Below are 23,261 nucleotides of genomic sequence, written 5' to 3'. Positions count from 1 at the left end.
CAACGTTGGTGAAAACATTGATAAAGGGTCAATAGAGGAGTGATGTTGTGATGACTTCCTTAAGGGGGAGTTTCCGAAAGAGAAGAAGTTTTTAAAGAGACACAGCCCCAATTTCAAGGTGTTAAATTACTAAGTAAATTTTATTTTAAGTCATACATGATATGCATATAAAGCACTTTTATAACAACTTAACATTGCTACTTGATTATGCTGTAAAATGGCACTAGTGCCTGGAAAACACACAACACTGCCCCTTTAATTGCTGTTCTAAAGATTGTGGCATTACCCAATTTAGCTGTCTGAGGCATGCTTTTATTTTAACTGTTAAATACTTTAGTTTACAGAGAAGGTCATGCTCATCCAAGTAAGGTGGAAATTGGTGGCTGTCTTTAACTGTTTGCAGCCACAAATAATCTTCTTCATTATAGTATAAGTGAGCTTAAACTGTTTGCCAGTAGCTGTAAAATCCATCCTAGACTGATGTGCAGCTATAAAAACACAATCACTTGTCTGAAGCTCTCAGGCATGCTGATGATCTGGTGATCAATGCATATGACTAACGGCACACCGGTGCTTCTTACCTTCTTTATTTCCACAATGAAAGCAGAAGCACTGAGGCATGCTATATCCAGTGCAAACTGACTTGTAGCCCGGGTTTTAGAAAAACAAAAACAAAAAGTTATGTCACTACCATGATATTCTTTTGAGTTTGCATTTACGCTATTTCCTTTGCTGCATGTAAACATCTAATGACATTAGTACCTATCTATCTTGGGCAAACACTAGACCAAAAATCCTAATTAAATGAACATTTCTTGTAAGCAGACTTGCCATCTTTAAGACTCAAATAGAGACATTTGTTTCCAGTACTTACAGTCAGCTGGCAGAAAACATCTGAAATCTTGTTTCTCTCTGTTTCTAAGTCTTTCTGAGAAGATTACAGGAAGTGCAATAGGAAGTGAAGTTGCTCTGTATAACATACCCGCTCAGTCGCCTTCAACGGCACAATCTATGAACGAAATCATTAGAGCTCCTTGAAAACTGCGGGAGAAACACTGATGGGTGCAGACGTGATGTGAACACAGGAGATTGCGTGTCTGAACAAGGAAGGAGTTCCTACGAGCCACATGTCAGTGTGGCTCGTGTGAACCAATGTGTGAGACCTGATTGTACGACCATGGCAAGAGCTGCTGTGACTAAACTTCTCCTTCTGGTTTTCCTCGCCTTCATCATCTGCCTGCCAGAGTTATTCAGGATATACTCAGGTGGGTCAATCAGAACAACTTGAACTGAACACTTTTCACTCTGTCCACATGCCTCTGTGTACTGGGTCAAGTCAGATCCACTTCTTCATCTGCTCAAAGCTAACATCAAAATTTTTTTGTGTTCCTTGGCGTTTTGTGTAGTCTCTCTCTAAAGCTGTCGTTCTCAAACCGTGGTCCAGGCGCTGCTGGTGATACCTGGGTCATCTTTAGTTGCAGTTATAACAAATGTTTGTATCAAAAGTTTACAAGTCAAATACAGAGCTAATTAGCATCCACAAGAGGAGGCGTTCAAGAACACTACTATAAACTCACTCTGCTCAAAACAGAAATCCTTCTCAAGTGCAGATTGATATGTTTGAAGAACTTCCATCACAAACTAAAACAAGTAGCATTCAACCAGGAACAAGTGCCAACGACTTCTTATTTAACTTTAAAGTCAGAACATGGATATGGAAACATCACCAAACCAAGATCAACTGTGTTCCAGATGCAGATGAGCAACTACTATTAGCAACACAATATACTGCAACTTCTTCTTTGTATTTCATACATTCAGACACCAACACTCAGGAAGTTAAGTGGCTACAATGCATATGAATGAATTAATGAGCAGTGCAAATACACAATTTTAAACACATGGCAGTCATTTTGAACTATGAGGACAAGGCGTGAGAATCTCTCAACTTGTCCTGCATTGTTCCCGTTTGATTTTAGAGTTTTAAACGTGGGAATTACAAAATCTAAGTGAAAATGGGAAGCAATATTGCAACACATATTTGAAAAAAACCATGGTGTCTGAGGATTTTACTTCACTTTCTCTCAACAACCTAAAAAAGTCCAAGTACATTTTTAAAAAATGTTTTTGGTTGCACCTTAATGATAAGGGTTTCAAACTTAGTCACAACTGTCGCTGCTGGTGCTCGATGTGACTAAAGTTGTTTTCATAATAAATGCTTGTATCAGCCATTTCCAGGTAGAATGCAGAGTTAACCAACATTTAAAGACTGTTGCAGCACATCCATCTGTGGTTTGGTCAGATGCCACTCAAAAGAGAACAGGAGCAGGGTGTCGGCAGCAAACTAAGTACTAGATGGTGTCCTTCTCGCCTGTGAGAGTGGAGAACATGCAGAACTGAACAATACACTGCTGTTAAATTGATGATATGTAGATGTTTTTTTGATAAGCAAAACAAAATCTCTGAACTGCTGTTAACTATGGCAATCAGAGACAAGTAGATGAGATAAAAACAGAGGAATTAACTTGTCACACTTTAGGAGGATTTATGTAATAAAGCAGCAAGTTGCCTCTGCTACTGACATGCTTTCTGAAGCAAGAGCAATTTCTGTTTGGGTTTTCTTCACCAGACCACAGTTTGGGTTAAATCTTGTTCCAGACTTACTGATAACACTTTTATAAAACTGGGCTAGACATCTACTTTTGAAACTTAAACCACTTAATGCCTTACCACATGCGCATGAATTTAAAAAAACAAACAAATGCAGTAGCTGTCGGTTTTCTCAGATGTAGCAGGATTGGTATGTTTAATTTGGGTTTACTGCAACACAGCTTCCAGAGAAACTATTTACAAATTAATATTTACTAATTATTTGCTCATATTATTTGCTCATAAGGTTTAGCACTCATAATCTGGTATGGTCTTGTCACAAGATTAAATTTCAGGTTTTCTTTGAAAACCATGCTGCCTTTCTTTAATAACTGTTTTAATACTCTCTGTCTCAGATATTCCTGCATGTGTCGCCATAGTTTTGCTTGTTTGTCCTACAAGATGGCGAGATTTAATGCTATGTAAAGCAATGTAAAGCATAGGCCTGCCTAGCTCTTTGGTTTTTAGTCAGACACTAAACAGTAACTTACCCTGAGGGTAGTTGGGTGTGTTACAGTCTTAATCAGATAAAAACCATCAGGTGTGCAAAGAATTAGTTTATTTGGATTTTGACGTTTGGGTTGTTGAGAAAAACCTTCAACTTTTCCATTTGAACTCTCGGGTACTTCCCTTTTACTTTGCTAGTTTACATAGAAATGTCCAGTAAAAATGTTATTAATTCATATCCTTCTTGTCTTTTTGACACAAATGCAACAGAATTAAAAAGTCCAGTTCCTGTTGTGCTACAGTTTTGAAATTCCCTTGATTATAGCGGTATTATTTGCTGAGGTTGTTTGTTGCAAAAGTTTGAGAACCACTGCTCAAAAGTCAAAAATTAGATCCACCATGACTGGCAGCTGTGAGAGGATGTTTTTTTTATTGTTGTGTGAAAGCACAGTTATTTATACAAGTGCCTTTTTTAACCTTTGTTCTCATGTTGCTTGCCTTCAGTGGTTTCTCTCCTTGTTCATCCTTCTTGCTCTTCCCTTGAGTGTCTCTCCCTGAAAGATACAAACTGACGGAAACAACTTCCATTTTAAGATCCTCCTCTGATGTCTGACTTGAGAGCATGTGATGTTTTCCTACTTTGTGCCTACTGCTGCTGCTGCTGGGAGATTGTCGTTTTAACTGTTCCCTTCTCTCCATCTGTTTAGTTTCAAAGGTGAATTTCCACTGCCTTCCCCACCGACCTTACGAACCGATGCATCAGGAACGGAAAGGGGGAAATGTGCAGCCAATAAAGGGTAAAGATAAAAGAAAGGCCATCTGTAATCCTACTTCAAGTCCAGAACTTGAACAGTTGGAGCAGATCTGCACACAAGAGGCAAAAAGAAACGCAGCAGGTTTACATCCTGAAACGCAAAAAGTCCAAGGAGATTCAAGGTCAGACTTGTTCATGTGTGAAACAGACAAGAACATGGAGGAACTTCACAGCAACCTCTCATCACCAGGTAACACATTTTAATTATGCTGCTGTGCAGTTTCAGTCTTAGTAACATCATATCTCACTACTAATCATCAATTAGTAGTGAGATATGTTTATAAAAATATGGAAATACTCATTTGATTTAGAAGTTGAATCACAAGAGGAAACTTTCTAATTCTTTTGCACTGAATCTTGTGCACTGTAAAACATTTGAGCCTCATCTAATAGTGACTATTATCTTCTACTCTTTAAGTCAATTAAATTTTGCGCGTTTTTGATTTTAAACCTAAATGTGTGAGTTTGTGAAAAATACATTTACAGTAGCAAGTTGTGTTAACTTTTTAATAATTTTGGCAAACCTCCAAGAGTTGAATAAACTAGAGGTTTTAGGTTAGTACTTAAAAAACTGAAAGAAGAAAAAGATAGGCGTGGGAACTATTTCCCAGAATGCTTAGCGGCAAATTTTAGCATCCTGAGATGGAAGTGCATTACATTGATCCGACTCTTGTGTATTATTAAAGAGCACAGAGTTTTCTATTATTTTCACTCATATTATTAACTTAAAATAACTCTTTATTTTACTTTAGAATAATTTAAATTCTTGTCTTAAACTGCATGAACAAAATGTCTTATCTGACAGTGAATTTTATTAAAAATCCCAATGAATTCTGCTCTAAAACATTTTAGTGTGAACAGGACATTGTGCGCAAGCTTTGCAAGCTAATAGTTGCATTAAAATAAACATTTGCCTTAACTAGGTGAGGGCAGTTTTTTCTTGCATATTGTGAAATAATTATTTGGTTTATATTGCAGCATTAAGTTAAAACTCACATTTCAAGATTAATGAATTTAAAAAACAAAGTTTAGACAACTTATCTCTTGTTGTTAAATCAACTTCATGAACTTTAATTTCTGAGCTAAAACCAAAACAATTTTCTTGTTGACTTGAATTGCATTTTCAAGGCAGCTGGTAAACTTTCATTTTCAAGTTAAACCACCTTGAAATGTTTTGCAGTGTGCTGGCCTGGGCAGAAAACAAATAAAGTTTGAATCAAAAACTACCACTGCCTCTTAGGATGAGTTAATTTCAACAAAAGCTTCAGCCATCATTGGGATAAATGTACTAATTTGCCCAGATTTGTCAAATTATGAAATATGTGCTGAACCCCTTCAAATTAGGTGTGAAGGGGCTTAAGGACAACAAAGTCAATGTTTTATTGCAGGCATCTTAAAGCCTCAGTCCTTTCTGTCTCATTATTCTGGGATGTATCAAATAGAAATTATTTTGATGATCCTAGCTACCGGTACTTAAAACAGGAGTCATTTAGTTTGATCCTTCTATAACAGTGCAACCTTATCTATTTTTATCTGTATATTTTTATCTGTACCGCACCATGCGGTCATGGTTAATTATCTCTTAATTTTAAAATTAAGAGATAATTTCCGCTCTCATCCACAGTTCTGGTGGTACTTCTGGAGGTGTCAGTGGTCTTCCAAGTGAACGACACCGAGGCCGTGAATCATACTTTGTTTGGCTACAGCGGTCAGAGGTCCCTGTACCTCCAACCACCTGAAGAGGAGGACAAAGCAAACCAGGAACAGGCTTTCTACTGCTGTCTTCCTCTCATTCAATCATCCAACTCGGCCAATCAAAGCCGCTGCCTCCTTTGGCTCGCCAATCAAACTGTTTTGACAGGAACAGAAACAGAAAGGCTGTCATGGAAACAGGCAGATAGAGGTAGGTGTAAGGATAAAGGGGAGTTGGGTTTTTTTCTCAGTTCTCCATGTGGACTCAGTGCAGCTGAGGAGAGTCAATAAGAGACAAAGAAACAAATCTATCTGTTTTCATTTCACTTCAAACTGTCCTTATTCTCAGTCCTCTCTGGACTCATTTTTTTAAATAGGACAAATTTCCTTCAATTCTCCTTGTGATGACTTGAATCTCTGCTGTGTCTCTCCCCTCCCTTTGCACTGCTTGATCTTTCCAAGACCACACTACATCCTAATCCTCTAGATCTCTGGTATTGATTTTGGCTATACTTCCTTGTGTTCCGCTCTTAAGTGCTCCCTATACTTAGAGCCTGAACCATGTCATATTTTCCAGTGTGGAAGAGGAACATTGGATGTCACTTAACCTAGTGTTTTTTCCTTCTCCTTCCATCAAGCTTTTCCAGAACCCCAACACGTTTCATTTTCATTTTTCATTTCTGATCTTTATAGATTCTTTTCACTCCATGCATGTGTATTAAGTATGTTCTGTAAACGAACCAATCATCTAAAAGTCCCTGTTTGCCCTCCAGGATGGTGCAGCTACAGGTGGATCTTTCTGGTTCTGCTGTGTGTGGTGTTCCTGATTGTTGTCACAACTGTGTTTGGAAAAATCTATCTGGGGACACGCTTAAACAGTAAGAGAGGAAAACACACTTTAACACGTGAATCGACCTTACATTTTGATGAAAGCAGATAAAATAAGCTATGTTCTTCCACAGATAAAACTATTGTGCATCACATTGAGTACCAGCCTCCCAATCGGCAGTTAAAAGGTAAACCTACCTGACTAGGTATCTAGCTAGCTAGGTAAGCTAGACTGCTACCTAAGTAGCTAGGTACCTAGCTACCAAGGTAGCTAGCTACTGCATTTAGGCACCACAAAAATTCTGTATCTTTTAGTTTTTCTCAGTTGCTTTGGTGCATTTTTCAGGAAACAGCGGCCATTCTAGCCTAGCTAGCTAGACTATCTCCCTGCTGCTCCCAGCTAGCTAGTCTAGCTAGCCAGCTAGCAAGTCCAGAATATGTTTTTGATGATCTCTAAGTAATTAAAACAAATACTTATACATCTAGCAACCTTGTATGGTATAAAGCAGTTTGTGGCTTTGTTTTTCAAACAAGTTGTTCTGTAAAAAGCAAATTTTCCAAAGTAATATTAATATGTTTTGATGTTGCTTAGTTTTATAGAGGACAGAATATGTTTACACCAAAGTGTTTTTCTAACAAATATATTATCCAACAGAAACAGCGTACCATTTAAATCGACGTCAGTCTTGGCCTGGTAGGTTCTAACAAAACTGTAGTATCTATTACAATTCCTCTCAATTGCTTTGGTGCATTTTCAGACAAGAATTAAAATTCTCAAAACTACTTGTTCAATCTTCAGCCTGTATTTCATTGCATCTATTGAGCTATTCTAACAAACATATTACCCAACAGAAACAACGTACCGTTTGAATCGGCTCCGGTCTTGGACTGGTAAGTTCTAACAAAAATGCAGCTTATATTAAAAGTAATTTACAAGGTTGTGTAATCATTTGATGCCTGGTTGTCTTTTTATGTCAGGACTTTCGCCCATAATAGAAATTGAAAGCAGAGGTAAGGAAACACTAATGTTGGATCTTCCTAGAGATGCTCATACTTTAAAATTAATCATAAGACAGCGGTCTCTCAAAACAATAACAAAAAACTGTGAATGGAGCGTTGCTTAAAAACCTGTTTATATTGAAGTTGGAAGGTCTCACCATAGCTTTTATATCTGGTTAAAGTCAGGATTACAGGTGATTTTAATATTCTTTTCAGAAGGAAAAAATGTGTTTGTAAAAATAAAGAATACTTTGGACATTGCTTTTGCTGTTAAAAAGTCCTAATTTTAACAATGACTTACTAACAGCATCTTAAATGATAGCTAATGTACAGTTATTGAACTCTTAATTTAAAAAACATGATTTCTTCTAGAGAACATCGAAACTTTGCTGAATGGAAATCCCCTTAGCTGCTATACAGGTAACCTCAATACCGTCATGGTTTTTTTCATGCATTATTTCAAATGCATGTTGAAATACTGCATTTCAACATGCATTATTTTATAGTTTGGTTTCATTGATAACCATAGAAAAAAAGTTCACTTTCAAAATCTTTTTGCAATGATGGCATGTGCTAAAGCTGCAAATCAATCACACTTTGTTTCTCTCAGGAAAGAATTAAAGTGGAAATGTGCTAAAAGTAAAATCCAATCTAACCATGTCAAGTATTGATTATAAGTTGTGTGATGGGAAAACTTTCAGAAAACCCTTCATCATCGCCGCCATCCTCCTCCCTCCTCCCTCACAGAAGAACAGCAGTGGTGACAGACGCGCAATAAAAGGAGCACAGAAATTGTCTTAAGGCAAGAAAACAAAGAGACTCCATCACCTCAAGGCCTGCTTTGTAGACACACATACAGCATGCAAAGATCACTGTTTGTTATTAAACAAACTTTACCTCCCCAGTAAAGTTTGCTGGATTTTACAAGTCATTTTTTGGACATGTCAATGGATAAGAGACACTTGGAGTACAGATGTTGTTGCTTCAGATTCACCATCTGAAAGAGGACCAGCTTTCAGCTGATATGCTGCTTCACCAAAAAGACTTCTTAAAGCCCTTCATCCCACTCAGGCTGTTTATGCCTGTTTGAAGCTATCTGCAAGTTTTTCAGAAGTAATCAAAGGACTCAAATGTCGAACAACAGAAAAGAACAAATCTTAAATCCCCTGCTAAATTAGAAACCATTCTGCTTTAGCATGATCCCTGTTTTTAGTTGATTCTGAGAAAATACAGAAATTCATTGTCCAGGTTAGCCTTAACTCTGATATATGAAAGATACATTCTATACTCTTTTCATTTCTATGTCTCTTTTCAAGTTGTTTTAGTCAGTAAAAGTCCAGGATGAGCCACCGTACATTCATAAAACCAGTCAATGATGAAAAGTTTAGATTCATTTGTTACCATTTCTCCATCACCAAAAGTTAAAATGGACAAATTTTGTGTAAGAATTAAAATTAAACTGCTAGTTTAGCTTCCACAATATTTATCTATTTTTGCTCACCATAGTAGCAGTTTCTCATTTCTTATCCTTGTGGACATGCATTAATTTCTTCCATACAATTCTCTGCTGTTTTATAACATTACTTGCTTTTGTAATGTCTATACTTTTGAAAGCTGAATAACAATTCCACGAAAAACGTAACAGTCTTCATTTCATTTCTTGAGTCAGTAGAGACAAAAATGTCGAAGAAGTAGTCAAAGTGCATTTGTTGCATTTCTTTACCACATCCTGAAAATGTCTCCAAAACTGAACAGTTTCTCTCAGGTGAACCTCAGCTATCGCTCTTGATATTGTTTAAAGTAGTGCACAGATTTGTACTTATTTTGAGAAATGCAATAACTTGTGCAAATGTTAATAATGTTACAGAAATAGCAACTGATCTATTTTTCATCCATTAAAGCATTTTTCATCAATAAATAGTTCACTTATTTTTTCATGAGCAGTAGCAGCACTTTTACCACATGAATGAGTCAGTTACCTGCAACAACATATATATAAATATATATATATATATAAAAAAAATATATAATAAGTCACGTGGAAAGTGTAGAGAACAAATAGTAGAAATGTGCTACAGATGCTTATAGCTGTAATCTTGGCTGTACTATAGCCTGACTGTAGCAGCAGCAGCAGTGAGCAGACAAACCTTAGTAAACCAGATGCTGAACAATCCGTATTTGAATATGCAACTAGCCAATTCCCCAGCAGACATTTTGAGTCAAATCAGAAAACATTTAACAAGGACTGCATACCAGTTCTGCATCTGTGAATATACACTATGTGCAAAGTAAGTGGACATTTGAGTCATCCAAACTTAAATCTCACAAGCCACTCTTTGTTTCAAACACAATTTTGCATAATTCTCATCTAGGTCTAGGTTATTAAAACCTTTTAACCTTCACACCCGGAAAATACAATGGAAAAATGCTCAGTTAAGGTTAAGGGGTTAAAAATGACCTGGTGGGAACTCAATTTTTCCTTTACCCAATTATATCCTCATTTTGTTCCTCCCAGCATCAGCATCATACACATTTATGTACTAAAAAATGCATCAGCTTATTTATCTTTATTGATAAGTATTCCAACAATATGTAATATATTTGAAAATTAATCATTAAAAATTCTAAAATCTCACATATAATTTTATTCAATAATGCATTATTCTCAGAGGATTTTTTTTTTATCACACTATATTGTGTTTTGCATCATTTGTATGATTTGTTCGCTTACTTCAGTTGCATTAGATGTCCCTCTGTTTACTTATGCTAAGCAGGTTCAGCTCCATTTTTAATCAGGATTATTGTTTATTTCTGTCAAAAACAGTTCCCAGTGATGTTAACACGTTTTAATTTGCAGCAGCACCAAAACATAATACAATAAACATTTAGTCTTTTTTAAACATTCAATGGATATAATATGGGAACCAAGCATAACTGTTAACAAAACTCAAGGTAGTGTTGCTTCACATATAATTTAACAGAGAAACAAAAAGGCAGCATGACAAATATAATGTAAATTTTCAATAATGCTAATCTTTAGTTTCAATCCAGAGGAAAACAGTTACGGTTTACTTCTCTATTCATGTCTTTTTCTATAAATGTGAGTATTATGAAGAATGATTGATATGAATGGAAATCACCTTTCTTCAGAATGCTTTATAATTTTCAGCTTTTGCATAGATGCACCTGATTTTTTATTATTTAAAAAAATAAAATAAAATGTTACCGCAGCAGGGGAAACCCATCTTCCAATGATTCAGTAGAGACATGGGAACAAAAAGCTAATTCTTTGATGCAATAGTGTTAAAATTAGAAAATGATCACTCCACAATCAGAACATTGTGTTTTTACCTATTTCCTTTGTGCCTGTTGTCCCTTGTTTTGTTCTTGTTTTAAGATGAATTAATCTATTGTGCATTCTGTTTAATTACAGTCATCACAAGCACAAGCTGTAGGGCAGCATCAGCTCTTAGTGAGAGAAGTTCATGTACTTTAACGCAGAAGCACATTTTATACATGTAGTAAACTTAAACAATGAGAAAAGTATGATCTGTGTACAGGGAGAGGCCGGAGCCACAGCAGGACTTCATCTATGGTCACACTGCTGGTTGTTCCTCATTAACTGGTCTTCACTGAGCTTAAAAGCATTTTATCAGCATAACAGGTTGCTTTATTAATTAAGAAGCGGATAAACACATCTGTGTCATTGTTGTATGTTATTAGTCCATTTATCTGCTTCCATTAGGAACGTTTATTCTCCCACTAAGGTATCTCCTGCTTTATGGCACATAAAAGCCCTGCGCTTTACTTTACAACTGTACATTAGGACAAACAGGTGCACTGAGGGTGTCAGTGCTGCGGCTGTGCTGCTGGCTCTGCAGCAGCTTGGCGGTGCTGGCTCTGGATGTGGGAGATCTGCAGGACTGGCAGCAGCAGCTGAAATGCATTATGGATGTAGTTGGTGCTGTTGGTCCCCTGCAGAGACGAGACAAGATTCTTTTTATACTTCACCACCACCGCCATCAATCAGAAAGAGCTCGGAATGCAGCAAAAAGAGAAAAAGAAAAAGAACACTAGTATAGGATTAGGAAGGATGCAAAGTGCAAGTAAAATACATAAAACAGCTCCTACGTTTGTTTATTTAGCCAATGACTGTATTAAAAGAAAATCCGATATGTCCAAAGGTTCTTGATCTAATATGTGTTGATGTATTTTTGTTCAGTATGAACAGGATTACAGTACCAAACCCATCTTATTTAAGCCTCTTTAAAGCTATATTCTTAAAAGCAGATTATATTGGCAATAGTAAAAAAAAAACTGACTCTAGTTTTCCCCCTTTTTTCATTACTTAGTTGAAATTAGGGTGAAATCCCTTTTCACAGCAGGATTTTGGAAATGTCTGTAAGAACAGGGATTATACAAACACAAACTCTTGCAGTCAAACTTCAGTGTTCGGTGTGTAAGTTCATAATAGCACATGAAAAATGAACTGAGCAGATCAGTATTGAAAAATCCCTGTTTATTTTCCAACAGCCATGTCATATTTGCAGATCAGCCTCAGATAAATGGTGAAGATGCATAGAGTTTCAGCATAATTTTATCATGAGTCATGTGTTTGAAGCAGCACAGACACAAAAGCTCAGTAGCTCCATGCCAGCAGCAGTCACCTTTGTCTCATATCAGCTCTATAAACCCTCAGCTTTATTGTGAGGTGTCATCTTCTATCAGATGCCGGGCGCCTAAGACTGTGACGGATTTGTTTTTTATTAAAACTGCTAAGAAAGCAAATCTCACCTCCTGCAGGACGCTGTCTACAAGTGGATTCAACTCTTCTGCTTTCCTTTGTGGCTGAAAGAAAAACAGCAAAACAGATGAGATTGCAAGACCGATAAATCAAGCAATCGTCATGTTGTCTCCAGGGTATTTTGTATGTTCTTTGTATGGATGTAAAACACAAGAATAGATACAAAGACGGTAATTCTGATCTGTTTATGGATAACTGGGAGAGTCATGAACCTAAATGATAAATTTGAGTCATTCGTTTTTCAATAAAGCCTGAATATGCAACAAATTCCAATTATTTTCAAAGACTACACAAGTTTGAATTTACTTTTAATTTTTTCTAATCCACTTGCTCAAAATTACACATACAGGCACAAAAATATGCAGGCATAACTCCGGCAGGGTATTTGACCATTTGTATTGGAAGTACTGGTAGAGCTCATTTGAATTTGTTGGTTTATTGGTGATGAGTCAGCTTTTAAGTCTGATATGGTCTTGTGGTCAAGGCCATATCAGAAGCTTAATGCTTTCCTACTCAGTCAAACCAAATTAAAACCAGTTTTGATGTGTGTCTGGCATCCTTGTTGAGTTGTGTTCAAGTTTCAAGAATCTGACGCAAACAGCCACCTACAGTAGAAAGAAATTGGTCAGAGCGCTTAAGAAGCATCCCAGAAACCACTGAGGCTCAAGCCCATCATAAACTAAATACTCCTGGAACAGCATCATCAATGACCTCAGTGAACCAAGTTTTTCTTTGGCATGTACTGATAGGATACAGAACAAAAAGTGAGCTAAAAATTAACACCTTCAAGTATAATATTTTCCATACGGACAAAACGCCTTACAGTGGTGAGACAAAAGTTAGAAGGAGTCATGGTCAGGCTTTTAAAATCTATCAACATTAAACCATCCAGCAAAAAGAATGGCTGAAATGAATCACTAAAATCTTACAATTAAGAGTACCAAAATCTGCGGTAAAACCCTTTAGATTTGGCATGAACGTGTACAGACAGAACAGAATGTGACAAATGTTTTTAAGGTCAATAAATAACACACTCTAGGCTAATTACTCACCTAGAAGGATGATAAGTCAAATGTAAACATCACCAGAGGAAAACTGAAGTCCAAATCCAGATGTCTGCAGCTTTCAACCAGCCAAAAATGCCTCATAGAACATCAGCAGCTACCAAACATCAGGCGGATGCCCTCCAGTGAGAGGACATTTCCCAACAGCTACTGTGACTTTAAAACTGAGGTATGTACAGAGCTGTGATTTCCATGTTTTGCCACACCTCTTGTAATGAGGGGTGGGTAAACTCCTCAGCAGGCCTGTAAGTAACAATGACAAAAGTCCAAACCAAACAAACTCCCACCTACCCCAACTAGAAGAAGAGTACCAGAGAACCGCTTGGTCAAGCAATCTACCTCCTTACACATGGCACATGTCAACCTGGAATAGAAAAAACCATCAATTGTTATTTAGCAAAAAATATACATATATCCTGGTACACCCAGACAATTAGCAAAGCAATAACACAGATTTTAATTCTTTGTAGTAACGCTCCCATTCCTACAGTCTAAATCTAAAGACCAAAAACAAAAATAGTTGCGCTCCCACTCATCCACTCGTACTTGGTGAGGATTTGTGCCTGGTCCCTGGCTGGCTTCTCCTGCTCCTGACCATGAAGGATGAGCTCTGCCACCTTGTGGAGCTGTTCGATACTGCGCGCCGTCACTTCTGCCAGACTGCCCACTGATGACAGGTAGATGGCCTGCATAAAGGAGGATAAATATCATTTATCTTCCTTTCTGAAAGAGCGACTCAAAATAAACTAGGCTGTGACAGCTGGGAGGAAAGCTTCTTAATGTTAAAATCTTAATGTTAAGAGGACTTCACCTCAACAGATCGGAGGTCACGCTCCTTTTCCTTTTCTTCCCCATCACTCTTCTTGTCCTCAAGCTCCTCTTCATTTTTCTTCTTCTCTTCTTCTTTGTTATGGCCATCATCCTTCTGATCCTCTGCGTTTTCTCCGGAAAACGTTACTCCTCCTGGCTGCTCCACTTTGTTCGCCCATTCATGGGCTCTCATACGAGCCTGCAGATGCATAATTACCACCCATCAGCTCTGCGTGCCGAGAAATCACCGAGTGATGGATGCTAATGAGATGCATGAACACGATTGTACGTTAATGCCTGTCTATAAAAGAGAACATGGATTATGCAGAGGATCTTTGAAGGAGGGTACTTTATTTTTCCACAATGCCTGCAGCAGGATGTCATTAGGGTTGTAGATTAATGTGTATTTGCTCTGGTTTGAGAACAACATTCCTCAAAATGGCTTTAGCTAATATTTAGCAGTCATCCTTGTATTTCCGAGTATCTGTGTGATGAGGATCACACACTTGTTGCCTTGTGGAATAATATCTGAAGTGTTTCTAGTGGTGGTTCTTGTTCTTCTGCTACCCCAAACCGAAAAACCCCCCAAAGAAAACACGGGAAATCAATTGAGACTTGAGGGCAGAATAAAATATGAGTCCTGCACAAAGTACGGAGCATAATCTCCCTTTTTTCAGCAGCACTCACTCATGGGGGCAACAATTCCTCATTAAAGCACTGGAAAACTTCTTCAACATGAAACTGACAAATAAATCACATTTATTTGTCAGTATACCAGATTAAAATAAGTATATATAAGTACATTCATGCACCCCTTTTCTAATGCCCCTCTGGGTAACTGCCCTAATCAAAACGTGTCACTGGGTATTTCGGGAAACCACAAGAACATAGGGCACACTTCAAAATTTAAAATAATTTTTAAAGGTAATAGCAGATTAACAATTTCATGTCAACATATCATGAAAAATTGCTAAAACTGAGTAAATGAAGTAGAATAGGGCAAAGAAAGAAGCCCTAAAATATAAAACTTAGTCTTGTTTCTATATCTAACAATAAATTCAGACTACATTTCTCACACACATTTAGACATTTCATGAAATTTCACAAACATTTAATAAAACATTTATGTAAATCACATGGTTAAACTTCTCAAAAGATTTTAAAGTTTAAACAACTTAGTTTAATTGTAAATTATTACTAAATTCTTTGTTTCTTAACCTGGTGTGGGATTTTTCTGAAATGGCCACGTCTGTTTGTTTATCTAAAACATGTGTTTCATTTTGAAGCAAAAATGAACTGACCACCTGACCATCTCGGGCTGGAAGCTCCAGGAGCTTTAAACAACCTTTGATCGCCACATAGTGGCCAAATAATAATTAGCTGAATCAACAAGAGACTCCAAAAAAGCATAATGCCGAGGTGAGTGACTCTTAATCCGAGCAGACATGTTTAACATCAACATGTTTAAAGAATCCGAGTCAAACTGGCTGAGCTTGAGATCAAGTTGTGTATGCTACACTAGCAGGAGTGTTATTTACTTAAAACTATTTTCAAATGAATGGTGCAATACGGCCATGCTAATCCTGTGTTTGTGTCTTGATATCAGAGATTTGAACTTTACTCAAAATCCCCAGACTAATTGATTTACTCATCATTAAAGCCAATAAACTTTCTAACAAATACCGACAGCCCTGCAAATACATACATGTGAATACGGCTAAAAGTGAAGATGTATGCATGTTTGCGTCACCTTGTTGAGTTTGTCTGGAGTCGCGGCAACATGAAGTTCAAACAGCAGCTCAGTCAGAACGCTAACAAACTCCTCACCGTCGGCAGCTGACAAAACACAGACACTCATTTCAACACGTTTAGATCTACACAGCAAAACATTAAGGTGATACATGAAACATGCAGCTCCCCAAACTCTGGGATTAATGCTTTGATTTCTTCATGCTGGGATTAACATGTTTTCACCTGAGAGTTGATTCTTGTTTGCATGCTGAATTAATTTCACTTTCTGTGCTAAAATTACGATGGGATCGGAAGATGCTCAGCGAACATGCACATTCAGAGTCTTTATTTGATTGCTGTCATGTTTCCTTAAGACGGTGAACGTGAATGTGTCGCCAGCCCCAGAACACTGACACTGGATCAGGCAGCGTGTGCATGTATAGCCCTCCAGGTGCCCACTCTGAACTGTGCACAGCTGTGACACCGCCTGAAGGGGCTCGTCACACATCTCAGACCTTTAAAACATTAAAAGGATGCCAGGCTGGTGGTATGTGATAAGACTGAAACCTGGCATTGCATCAACACTCAAGGTCCATTCAAGGAGAATTTTAACCTAATCAGGAAAAAATATGCTAACAAGGATTCTAATGGAAATTGAGCTTTTTTAACTCTTTTGAACATGGAAGATAATTTTGCTGCTTCACAAAAATCACCTTTTTCAATTACATTTCTACAAGAAAACACTGCAATGCATAAAACTATTGAAGTTTTAGTAGATATTTGTAATATAAGTGTGTGACTGTATGAGGTCAAACAGAAAAAGTGTAACTCTCACTTTAAACAGAAATGTTTGGAGTAAAAAACACATTACTGAGAGCTATAGATGGCCATATACTTACTTAGGCCAGATTATTTAGTTTACTTAAGAAAGAAAACGGTAAAGATGTGTAATAGATTAAATAAGTAAAATGTAAATAAATTAATCTGTTATTACAGTGGCATAAGCTCAGCCAAAACGTTCAACACATATTGTCCTTTAAGAAATAAATCATTGATGCCCCTGTTACAGACAAACCCCAACAATTGTAAGATAAAATGTGACTAAAAGTTACTTCAATTTTCAAGTCTATCAGAGATTTTATTTTCTTAGTCACGCTCCAAAATGGGAAAGATGAGAGAACATGTCTTTCCAGTAAAGCAGGTGTGTGCGCTTATCGTTGCAAGCCAGGAAATGGCTTTCAGGAAATCTTCTCACAATTTGACAGCTTTTTAAATTCAGCGTGAAATTATGAAAATGCCATTGAATATTAACTTACTATCAGGTGTTTACACAACTTTTAAGTTATTTATTCTAATTATTATGATGCCATAATGATTAGGGAAATATTGTAAATAATATTTAACAACTTTAAAAAAATTACATATTTTTTATTATCTAAAATTATTTTATTTAATGTTTTTGTAAAGGTGTATGAAGACACTCTACATTGCACTGTTTCAATGATGATGGCACAATGTCTTTAAATCATTTTAATCTTAAACTAGATTAAAGTAGTTTAATCTAGTTTAAGATGTGTAGTGTTTCTAAGGAGGATGCAGCTTTTGGGAGTTTTGACGATGATGTTTTATGAAACAAAAATATGGTAAAACTTTCATGTGCCTCTCCTCTGTTCAAGAAGTCTGCAATAAAAAATGAAAGACTGCCTGATCCTGGGTCAGCGCTCAGAGTCCGCCTCTACCTCCGGCTGCTCTGGATCACTCACATATGGGGGTGGAACAGTGTATTTGGGAACTTAGATCACCATTATCCTTCGTCTCTCCTCTTGCTTTCTCCTCATCCTCTTCTTCTTCTTGCTTTATGAATATCTCTTTAATGAAAATCAGCTCCTTCTTCACCTCCTCCTGCTCTTCCTCCGTGAGGAAAGAGAGGAATGCTTGGACCTAAAAAGAGATGCAGCACTTTAAGCGCTCAGCGTGAAAACAGAATGTGTTTGCGACATGACTTTTTCTCCTGAAAAGTGGGCTTTACTTTGGCCTCGCTCTCATTGGACAGGATCTCCAGGGCCTCGAGGTGGGACAAGCCCTGGTAGTCATCAAAGAGAATGCCGTAGTGAGCTGTGGGCGCACTCAGCGGCTGGTTGCTGAGACGTGCGCGCTCCTTTTCCTTGGCTTCCCTCAACATCTGAAGAATCAAAGTCACGTCAGAACTTCAGCACAAAGGGGTCACCTTGGTAAAACTACAAAAACATCCCTGAATCCCCATAGTTTCTCCTCAGGCTGGGAAACTTCTTTACTTTTCTATGGGTCCAGATAATTATATGGCTGCAAACCTGACTCAGAGATGCGGTCTTCTCCATCAGAGTCTTGGTCTTTTTAAAACCTGGATCACTCTCAGCCAGAACATTCATGGTCTTCTTCCCGATGAACTCCAAGGCATCCAGTCCTCCACTGATGACCGACTTACCCTTGAAGACAGAGGGAAAAGTTCACTAAAGGGACAGTTTATGTTTTTAAATTAGATTTATCATGTTTGACTATTGTAGTTTCCTAACCAAAGTGAATACCTACATATCAGATTTTGAAGTGTGTCTATTCACTCACAGTGTTCTGTACAGCATGTGTGATTGTGGAGAAAACTCCTCTACTGGGTGCAGCAGAAGGGGCAGCACTTGCAGGGGCTGACTCCTCTAAGCTGGCTCTGTCAGGATCTGCTCCCTCTTTCCTCTCCCCTGCTCCCTCGTCCTCCTCTTCTAGTGCCTCCTCCCCTACCGAGGTCCTGTGGAGACGAAGAGCCTCACCTGCCTTCACCTTAACGGAGCTCAGGCTGTGTCCTGAAGCAAGGGACAAATGAGGACAAACAGACTTTCTTTCATCTCCAGTGGTTTAGTTTATAATGTTACTTTTGACAGCATATTGCTTTGCCAGCTCTGAGAATCAGGTGGAGCAGCACACAATCAAACTTAATAATTGCCTTTGGAAGACTTTTTTTGAAAATTACATTTAAAATAAACAAGGCAAATTCCAGTTGCATGATTAAATAATCATCTGTGTCAACGTTTGGGAAATTCTAAATGAAAATGATTTAATCTAGTTTAAGATGTGTAGCATTTCTAAGACACACATTTCAACATATAGCAAGACCAGGAGAGAGGAGAAAATTATAAGGGAACTTGATATTACAAAAATGGGACATTTCTCCAAAACTGGTCATGGAGGCTGTGCAGCGACCGACAGCATTTCTGAAGGAGCTGCAGGAATTTATGTGGCTTTCTAAATTGTCACCTTCCTAAAATAATCAGTTTTTGCCAAAAGTGTTTTTTTTATTTTTTGGCAATATAAAGGGTGGAATTTTTATTTCCCGAATCACGCTTGGCAAAAAAATGACTTAGGCCGTTATTTTAGGAAGGTAGCAAAATGTGACAATGGAGTTCACTACATGTTAGAGTTGTTTTCCTCCATAAAAATACATCTGGGTTTGGCTACATCTCAGAACATTTTTGAGAGGAGGTGTTATGATCTAATGAAACTAATAGACTATTGGCTACAGTTCAAAGTTTGGCACAAAAACAACACTGAACATCACCTAAGAAACACCACAATATCAGCCATGCATGGTATAGGAAGCATCATGCTGTGGGGTTACTTTTCTTCAAATGGAGCTGAGGTTTTTCCACAAGGTCTAAAAATTTATACAATTGAACAGTTCCTAATACCAGTCAGAAAGTTGAACATTTTTTAGATGGTGACGTGAATGAGGAGTTTAAGTCCTTAGAAACAAACAGAAACACAAGGCAAAAATAAATTTGTGGGACAGAAGAAGAAACAGAAGTGAGGGAGAAGAAGCTGAGGAGCAGGAAAACGTACCAACGGTGGAGGTGGCACTGCTCAGAAGAGATTTTCCCCAAGTGCTCCAGCCCCCCCAGCCCTGGTCTTTCTGCTGGACCGACACCTGCACACATGAGGACACACAATTATACACAGCACAGCAGTAGTAAAACACTGTTTAACAAGCTTCATTGTTAGGTAGTGTTGTAAAAGCTTTGATTTAGAAATGCTGAAAATGTGAAGCTTTTAACACTTTAATTAAATTAACTTTACAGCGACTGAGACTGAATCCAAAGATCAGTGGCAAGAAGGAAGGTAGAAACTCCAAGTATTACTGAATAGTTATTTTTGCTTTCTTTAAAGTGTTATGTTTTAAGAAGCTACAACAGCATGTATGGAAACCTTCACCACAAACCTTCTCCTCTTCCTCCAAGCTCTCTGGATCTGGCTCCAGGCTCACTGCTTGGTCACATTCAACCACCTGATTCCCAGCAGGGGGCTCTGACAGACCCTCAGATGTTTCAGGTTTGGTCGTAGTGTCTTCCACGGCAGTCTGCTGAGCTTCATGAAGGAAGTCTGTGCTCTCTGCATTGAGAGAAGGCGGCAGCGGAGCCGTCGGATGATCATGGAGTGTTGATTCACCGTGATGAGGGCTGGGATCAGTGAGGGGAGCAGGTCCAGACGGAGGTCCGCTGTCTGTGCAGGGCTCTGCATCAGAGGGGGCAGCCTGAGACATGGTGACCTGGAAGAGGGAAGATCCTTCTGAGACGAGCAACCGATATAATCTAATCTATTTATGACTCTTTATGTACGTCGTAAACTCACAATCCAAATATTAAAATGTGAGATTAGGATAACAAACCTGCACAGCAGTGGCATTTAGCAAGAACCACAATTTAAAGTTGTTGTTAATGATGCTGACTTGTAGTTTTCTATTAAGTAATTATTACTTACAGTGCCTGCAAGAATATTAATACCCCTTAAACCTTTCATAATAGTCAAGCAGGAAGAATGCTACCATGTCATGTGATGTGCATTTGTATTCAGTACTATTTACTCCCATGCCAAAAAATAAACTCCAATGCCACCTTTACAAGTCAGTCCATATTTTGAAAATTTACACAACTACAAAACTACTAACACGTGGCCGTCCACCAAGACTGACAGATTGGATGAGGAGACAAAAAGCATTAATCAGAGAATCAACCAAACGATCCATGGTAACTCTAGAGGAGCTGCAAACGTCTTCAGTCCAGGCGGAAAAATCTGTTGACAGCGAACAGTTGTATGCTTCATGCTGCCAGTTTATCACAAGCTACATAGAGGACATTGCAAACATAAGGAAGAAGCAGCTTGGACTTTTTGAACCACATGAAAGATACTAAAACAGAAAACTAACACTGCATATCACCATGAGCAAACCGTCTTCACCATGATCCACGGTGGTGGCAGCATTATGTCTTGGAGATGGGTACGCTGGGAAGAGTTAATGGCTGGAGGTAAATACAAGACAATCCTAGAAGGAAACCTGTTATGCTAATGTCTTGTGACCAATGCGGAGATTCACTTTCCGGCAGGGAAGCAGGACCTAAACATACAGCAGGGCACAATGGAATAGCTTATCATGCTTTAGAATGGACCAGTCAAAGCACAGACTTATATCTAATTAAAAACTTATATAAGGTTATAACAGGGAAGGACTGAATACAAATGCAGGTTACACTTTTCAGATTTATATTTGTAAAATATTTGAAAAACCAGGTATTATTTTACTTCCACTTAGGAGTCATATAATACCTTGTTGTGGTCCATCACATTAAATCCCAATGAACTGGATGAAAGTTTGTGGCTGTACCATGAAAAATGTGAAAAAGTTTAAATAGTTTTAAATAGCCAGTGTACATACAGGGAACAACGTCGCCATCTAGTGATCAGCAGGAAAAAGTATACTCGCATTTTTATTATTATCACCCAACATTTTCAACATAATCTCTATTTGTTTGCAGAATACAAAAAGTTAGTAAGCAACTGACTATTCGCTCTAAGTTCTACACACTGAATATAATACGGTGGTTAACTGCATTAATACATAGTTTCATTACAACTAGAATAATAAAGGGCATGTCAAACTGTTTAAAAAAACACGTAATGTTTCCTGAAGCAATAAGTATAACGAAGTGGTGTTTAAACAGGTAAAATAAGTCATGTGGCTATCTATACACCAAGAAGCGGCTGAAATTATCATTGAGATGTTGTGAATAAATGCAAACATGAAAGAAGATAAAGCTACTCATAACACGGATTACATTACATTACAACTGCAGCATGACAACTTTAACAGCAACGCGAGAAAAATGTGGAAACAAATGTTATTGTTACAAAGTATTTCTGAGTCATTCAAAAAGTACCTTTCTCTAAACCAGTAACTCTTTGGAGACGTAATCTCAGTGACAACTACCGTAATTGTTTATTTAATTGTAAGTCAGCGTCCTGCAGAAAAAAGTTAACATATTAAATTCTGCAACAAAAAAAAGCACAAACAGTGTTTTGTTTTCCCAGAAAGAGACAGCAGCTACAGCTCACCCGTTTGGTGCCAGCCAGCCAGCGGCTCTTCTTCCGCCCCGCCACGTCGGCAGGCCGGGGTCTGTGACAGCGTCAGAGAGTCACGCTGGTCAAGATGATTCACTGCGGCCACAACACCCCCAGGTATCTGAGCTAATCAAACGTTCTGACGTCATCTACAGCAAAAAAAATAAATAAAAGAAGCTAATTTAGGTGTTATTTAGTATGGGGGGAACAGTTCGCTATATTAATTATCATGTCTATTACTAAAAACCTGCGTTCAAGAGTGATGCCACAGCAAGCAGACAGGAGTGAATCATCTCGTCTCCGTTTAGCTTAAATGTTTGAAGTAAATGAGAATGTGCTCGATTACTTCAGCACAGTAGAAAAAACAAGGTAAATTACTTTGCTAAAAGTGATTATTTACATACTGAAGTTATGCTAGGCATACAGCGGTCGGTTACAGGTTAGATGATATTGTTCGGTCCTCGCCCACATCGTGGCTCGTTGGTCTAGGGGTATGATTCTCGCTTAGGGTGCGAGAGGTCCCGGGTTCAAATCCCGGACGAGCCCAATTTTTTATTTTTATTTTATTAATAAATTCGGCAATCGAAAAAGAATGTGTTTAGAATTTTTACGCGTATCGGTATATTTGCGCTAAATATTATTTCTTTAGTTGACCTAATGCATAAATAAACCAAGCTGCTGCATGTTTTAGTAACTGGACTATCCTGAAACCAGTAATGAAAAAGAGAAAAAGTATGTTCATAAAATTTTTGCTTTAATGCCTGTGTCAAACTTAAGGCTTGTGGGCCAAATCTGGCCCGCCATTGCTTTTAATGTGGCCCTCTATATTCTAGACTAAACAATAAGTGTGCTTAAATATTATTTTGTCGTTTAAATCGCTGTAGTTTTTATCTGTTTACTTTTTTACTTATAAACAGCTTCCTCAGACTTAACTGATGTCAGATTATAGTCCATGATCTATACACTGAGTAATAAAAAGTTGCATTTACTGTCATAAATAAGTGCAAAT

General features: G+C 37.9%; 2 protein-coding genes and 1 non-coding gene across 7 annotated transcripts; 2 read left to right on the top strand and 1 right to left on the bottom strand.

Moving 5' to 3' along the window:
• Positions 1-969: 969 nt before the first annotated feature.
• LOC111608539 lies at positions 970-9,332 on the top strand. Of its 3 annotated transcripts, none has more exons than XM_023333326.1 (10): positions 970-1,265; positions 3,804-4,100; positions 5,535-5,813; positions 6,376-6,480; positions 6,565-6,618; positions 7,086-7,124; positions 7,283-7,321; positions 7,409-7,441; positions 7,802-7,849; positions 8,177-9,332. In XM_023333326.1, exons 1-10 carry the CDS (start codon positions 1,178-1,180, stop codon positions 8,191-8,193), a joined length of 999 nt encoding a protein of 332 aa, XP_023189094.1. In that variant the 5' UTR covers positions 970-1,177; the 3' UTR covers positions 8,194-9,332. The 3 variants fall into 3 exon arrangements, with proteins under 3 accessions (XP_023189094.1, XP_023189093.1, XP_023189095.1); XM_023333325.1 differs by having other exon boundaries at positions 8,131-9,332; XM_023333327.1 differs by lacking the exon at positions 8,177-9,332 and adding an exon at positions 8,040-8,119.
• Positions 9,333-10,210: 878 nt separating this feature from the next.
• On the bottom strand, positions 10,211-22,298 carry fam114a1 (family with sequence similarity 114 member A1). 3 transcript variants are annotated; one of them, XM_014472012.2, is made up of 13 exons: positions 22,247-22,298; positions 20,079-20,405; positions 19,703-19,787; positions 18,440-18,669; positions 18,169-18,303; positions 17,868-18,020; positions 17,602-17,779; positions 15,858-15,943; positions 14,109-14,306; positions 13,844-13,983; positions 13,589-13,661; positions 12,224-12,277; positions 10,211-11,404 (listed from the first exon to the last, which is right to left on the bottom strand). In XM_014472012.2, exons 2-13 carry the CDS (start codon positions 20,397-20,399, stop codon positions 11,279-11,281), a joined length of 1,779 nt encoding a protein of 592 aa, XP_014327498.1. In that variant the 5' UTR covers positions 20,400-20,405; positions 22,247-22,298; the 3' UTR covers positions 10,211-11,278. The 3 variants fall into 3 exon arrangements, with proteins under 3 accessions (XP_014327498.1, XP_023190447.1, XP_023190446.1); XM_023334679.1 differs by having other exon boundaries at positions 17,641-17,779; XM_023334678.1 differs by lacking the exon at positions 22,247-22,298 and adding an exon at positions 22,072-22,227.
• A 428-nt stretch (positions 22,299-22,726) lies between these two features.
• trnap-agg lies at positions 22,727-22,798 on the top strand. Its single transcript has one exon. It is a non-coding gene; the product is annotated as a tRNA-Pro (tRNA).
• Positions 22,799-23,261: the final 463 nt, after the last annotated feature.

The sequence above is a fragment of the Xiphophorus maculatus genome, chromosome 5 (genome assembly GCF_002775205.1).
Source record: "Xiphophorus maculatus strain JP 163 A chromosome 5, X_maculatus-5.0-male, whole genome shotgun sequence".
In the NCBI taxonomy this organism is placed as follows: Eukaryota; Metazoa; Chordata; class Actinopteri; order Cyprinodontiformes; family Poeciliidae; genus Xiphophorus; species Xiphophorus maculatus.
This window is presented reverse-complemented; position numbering and strand designations above follow the sequence as displayed.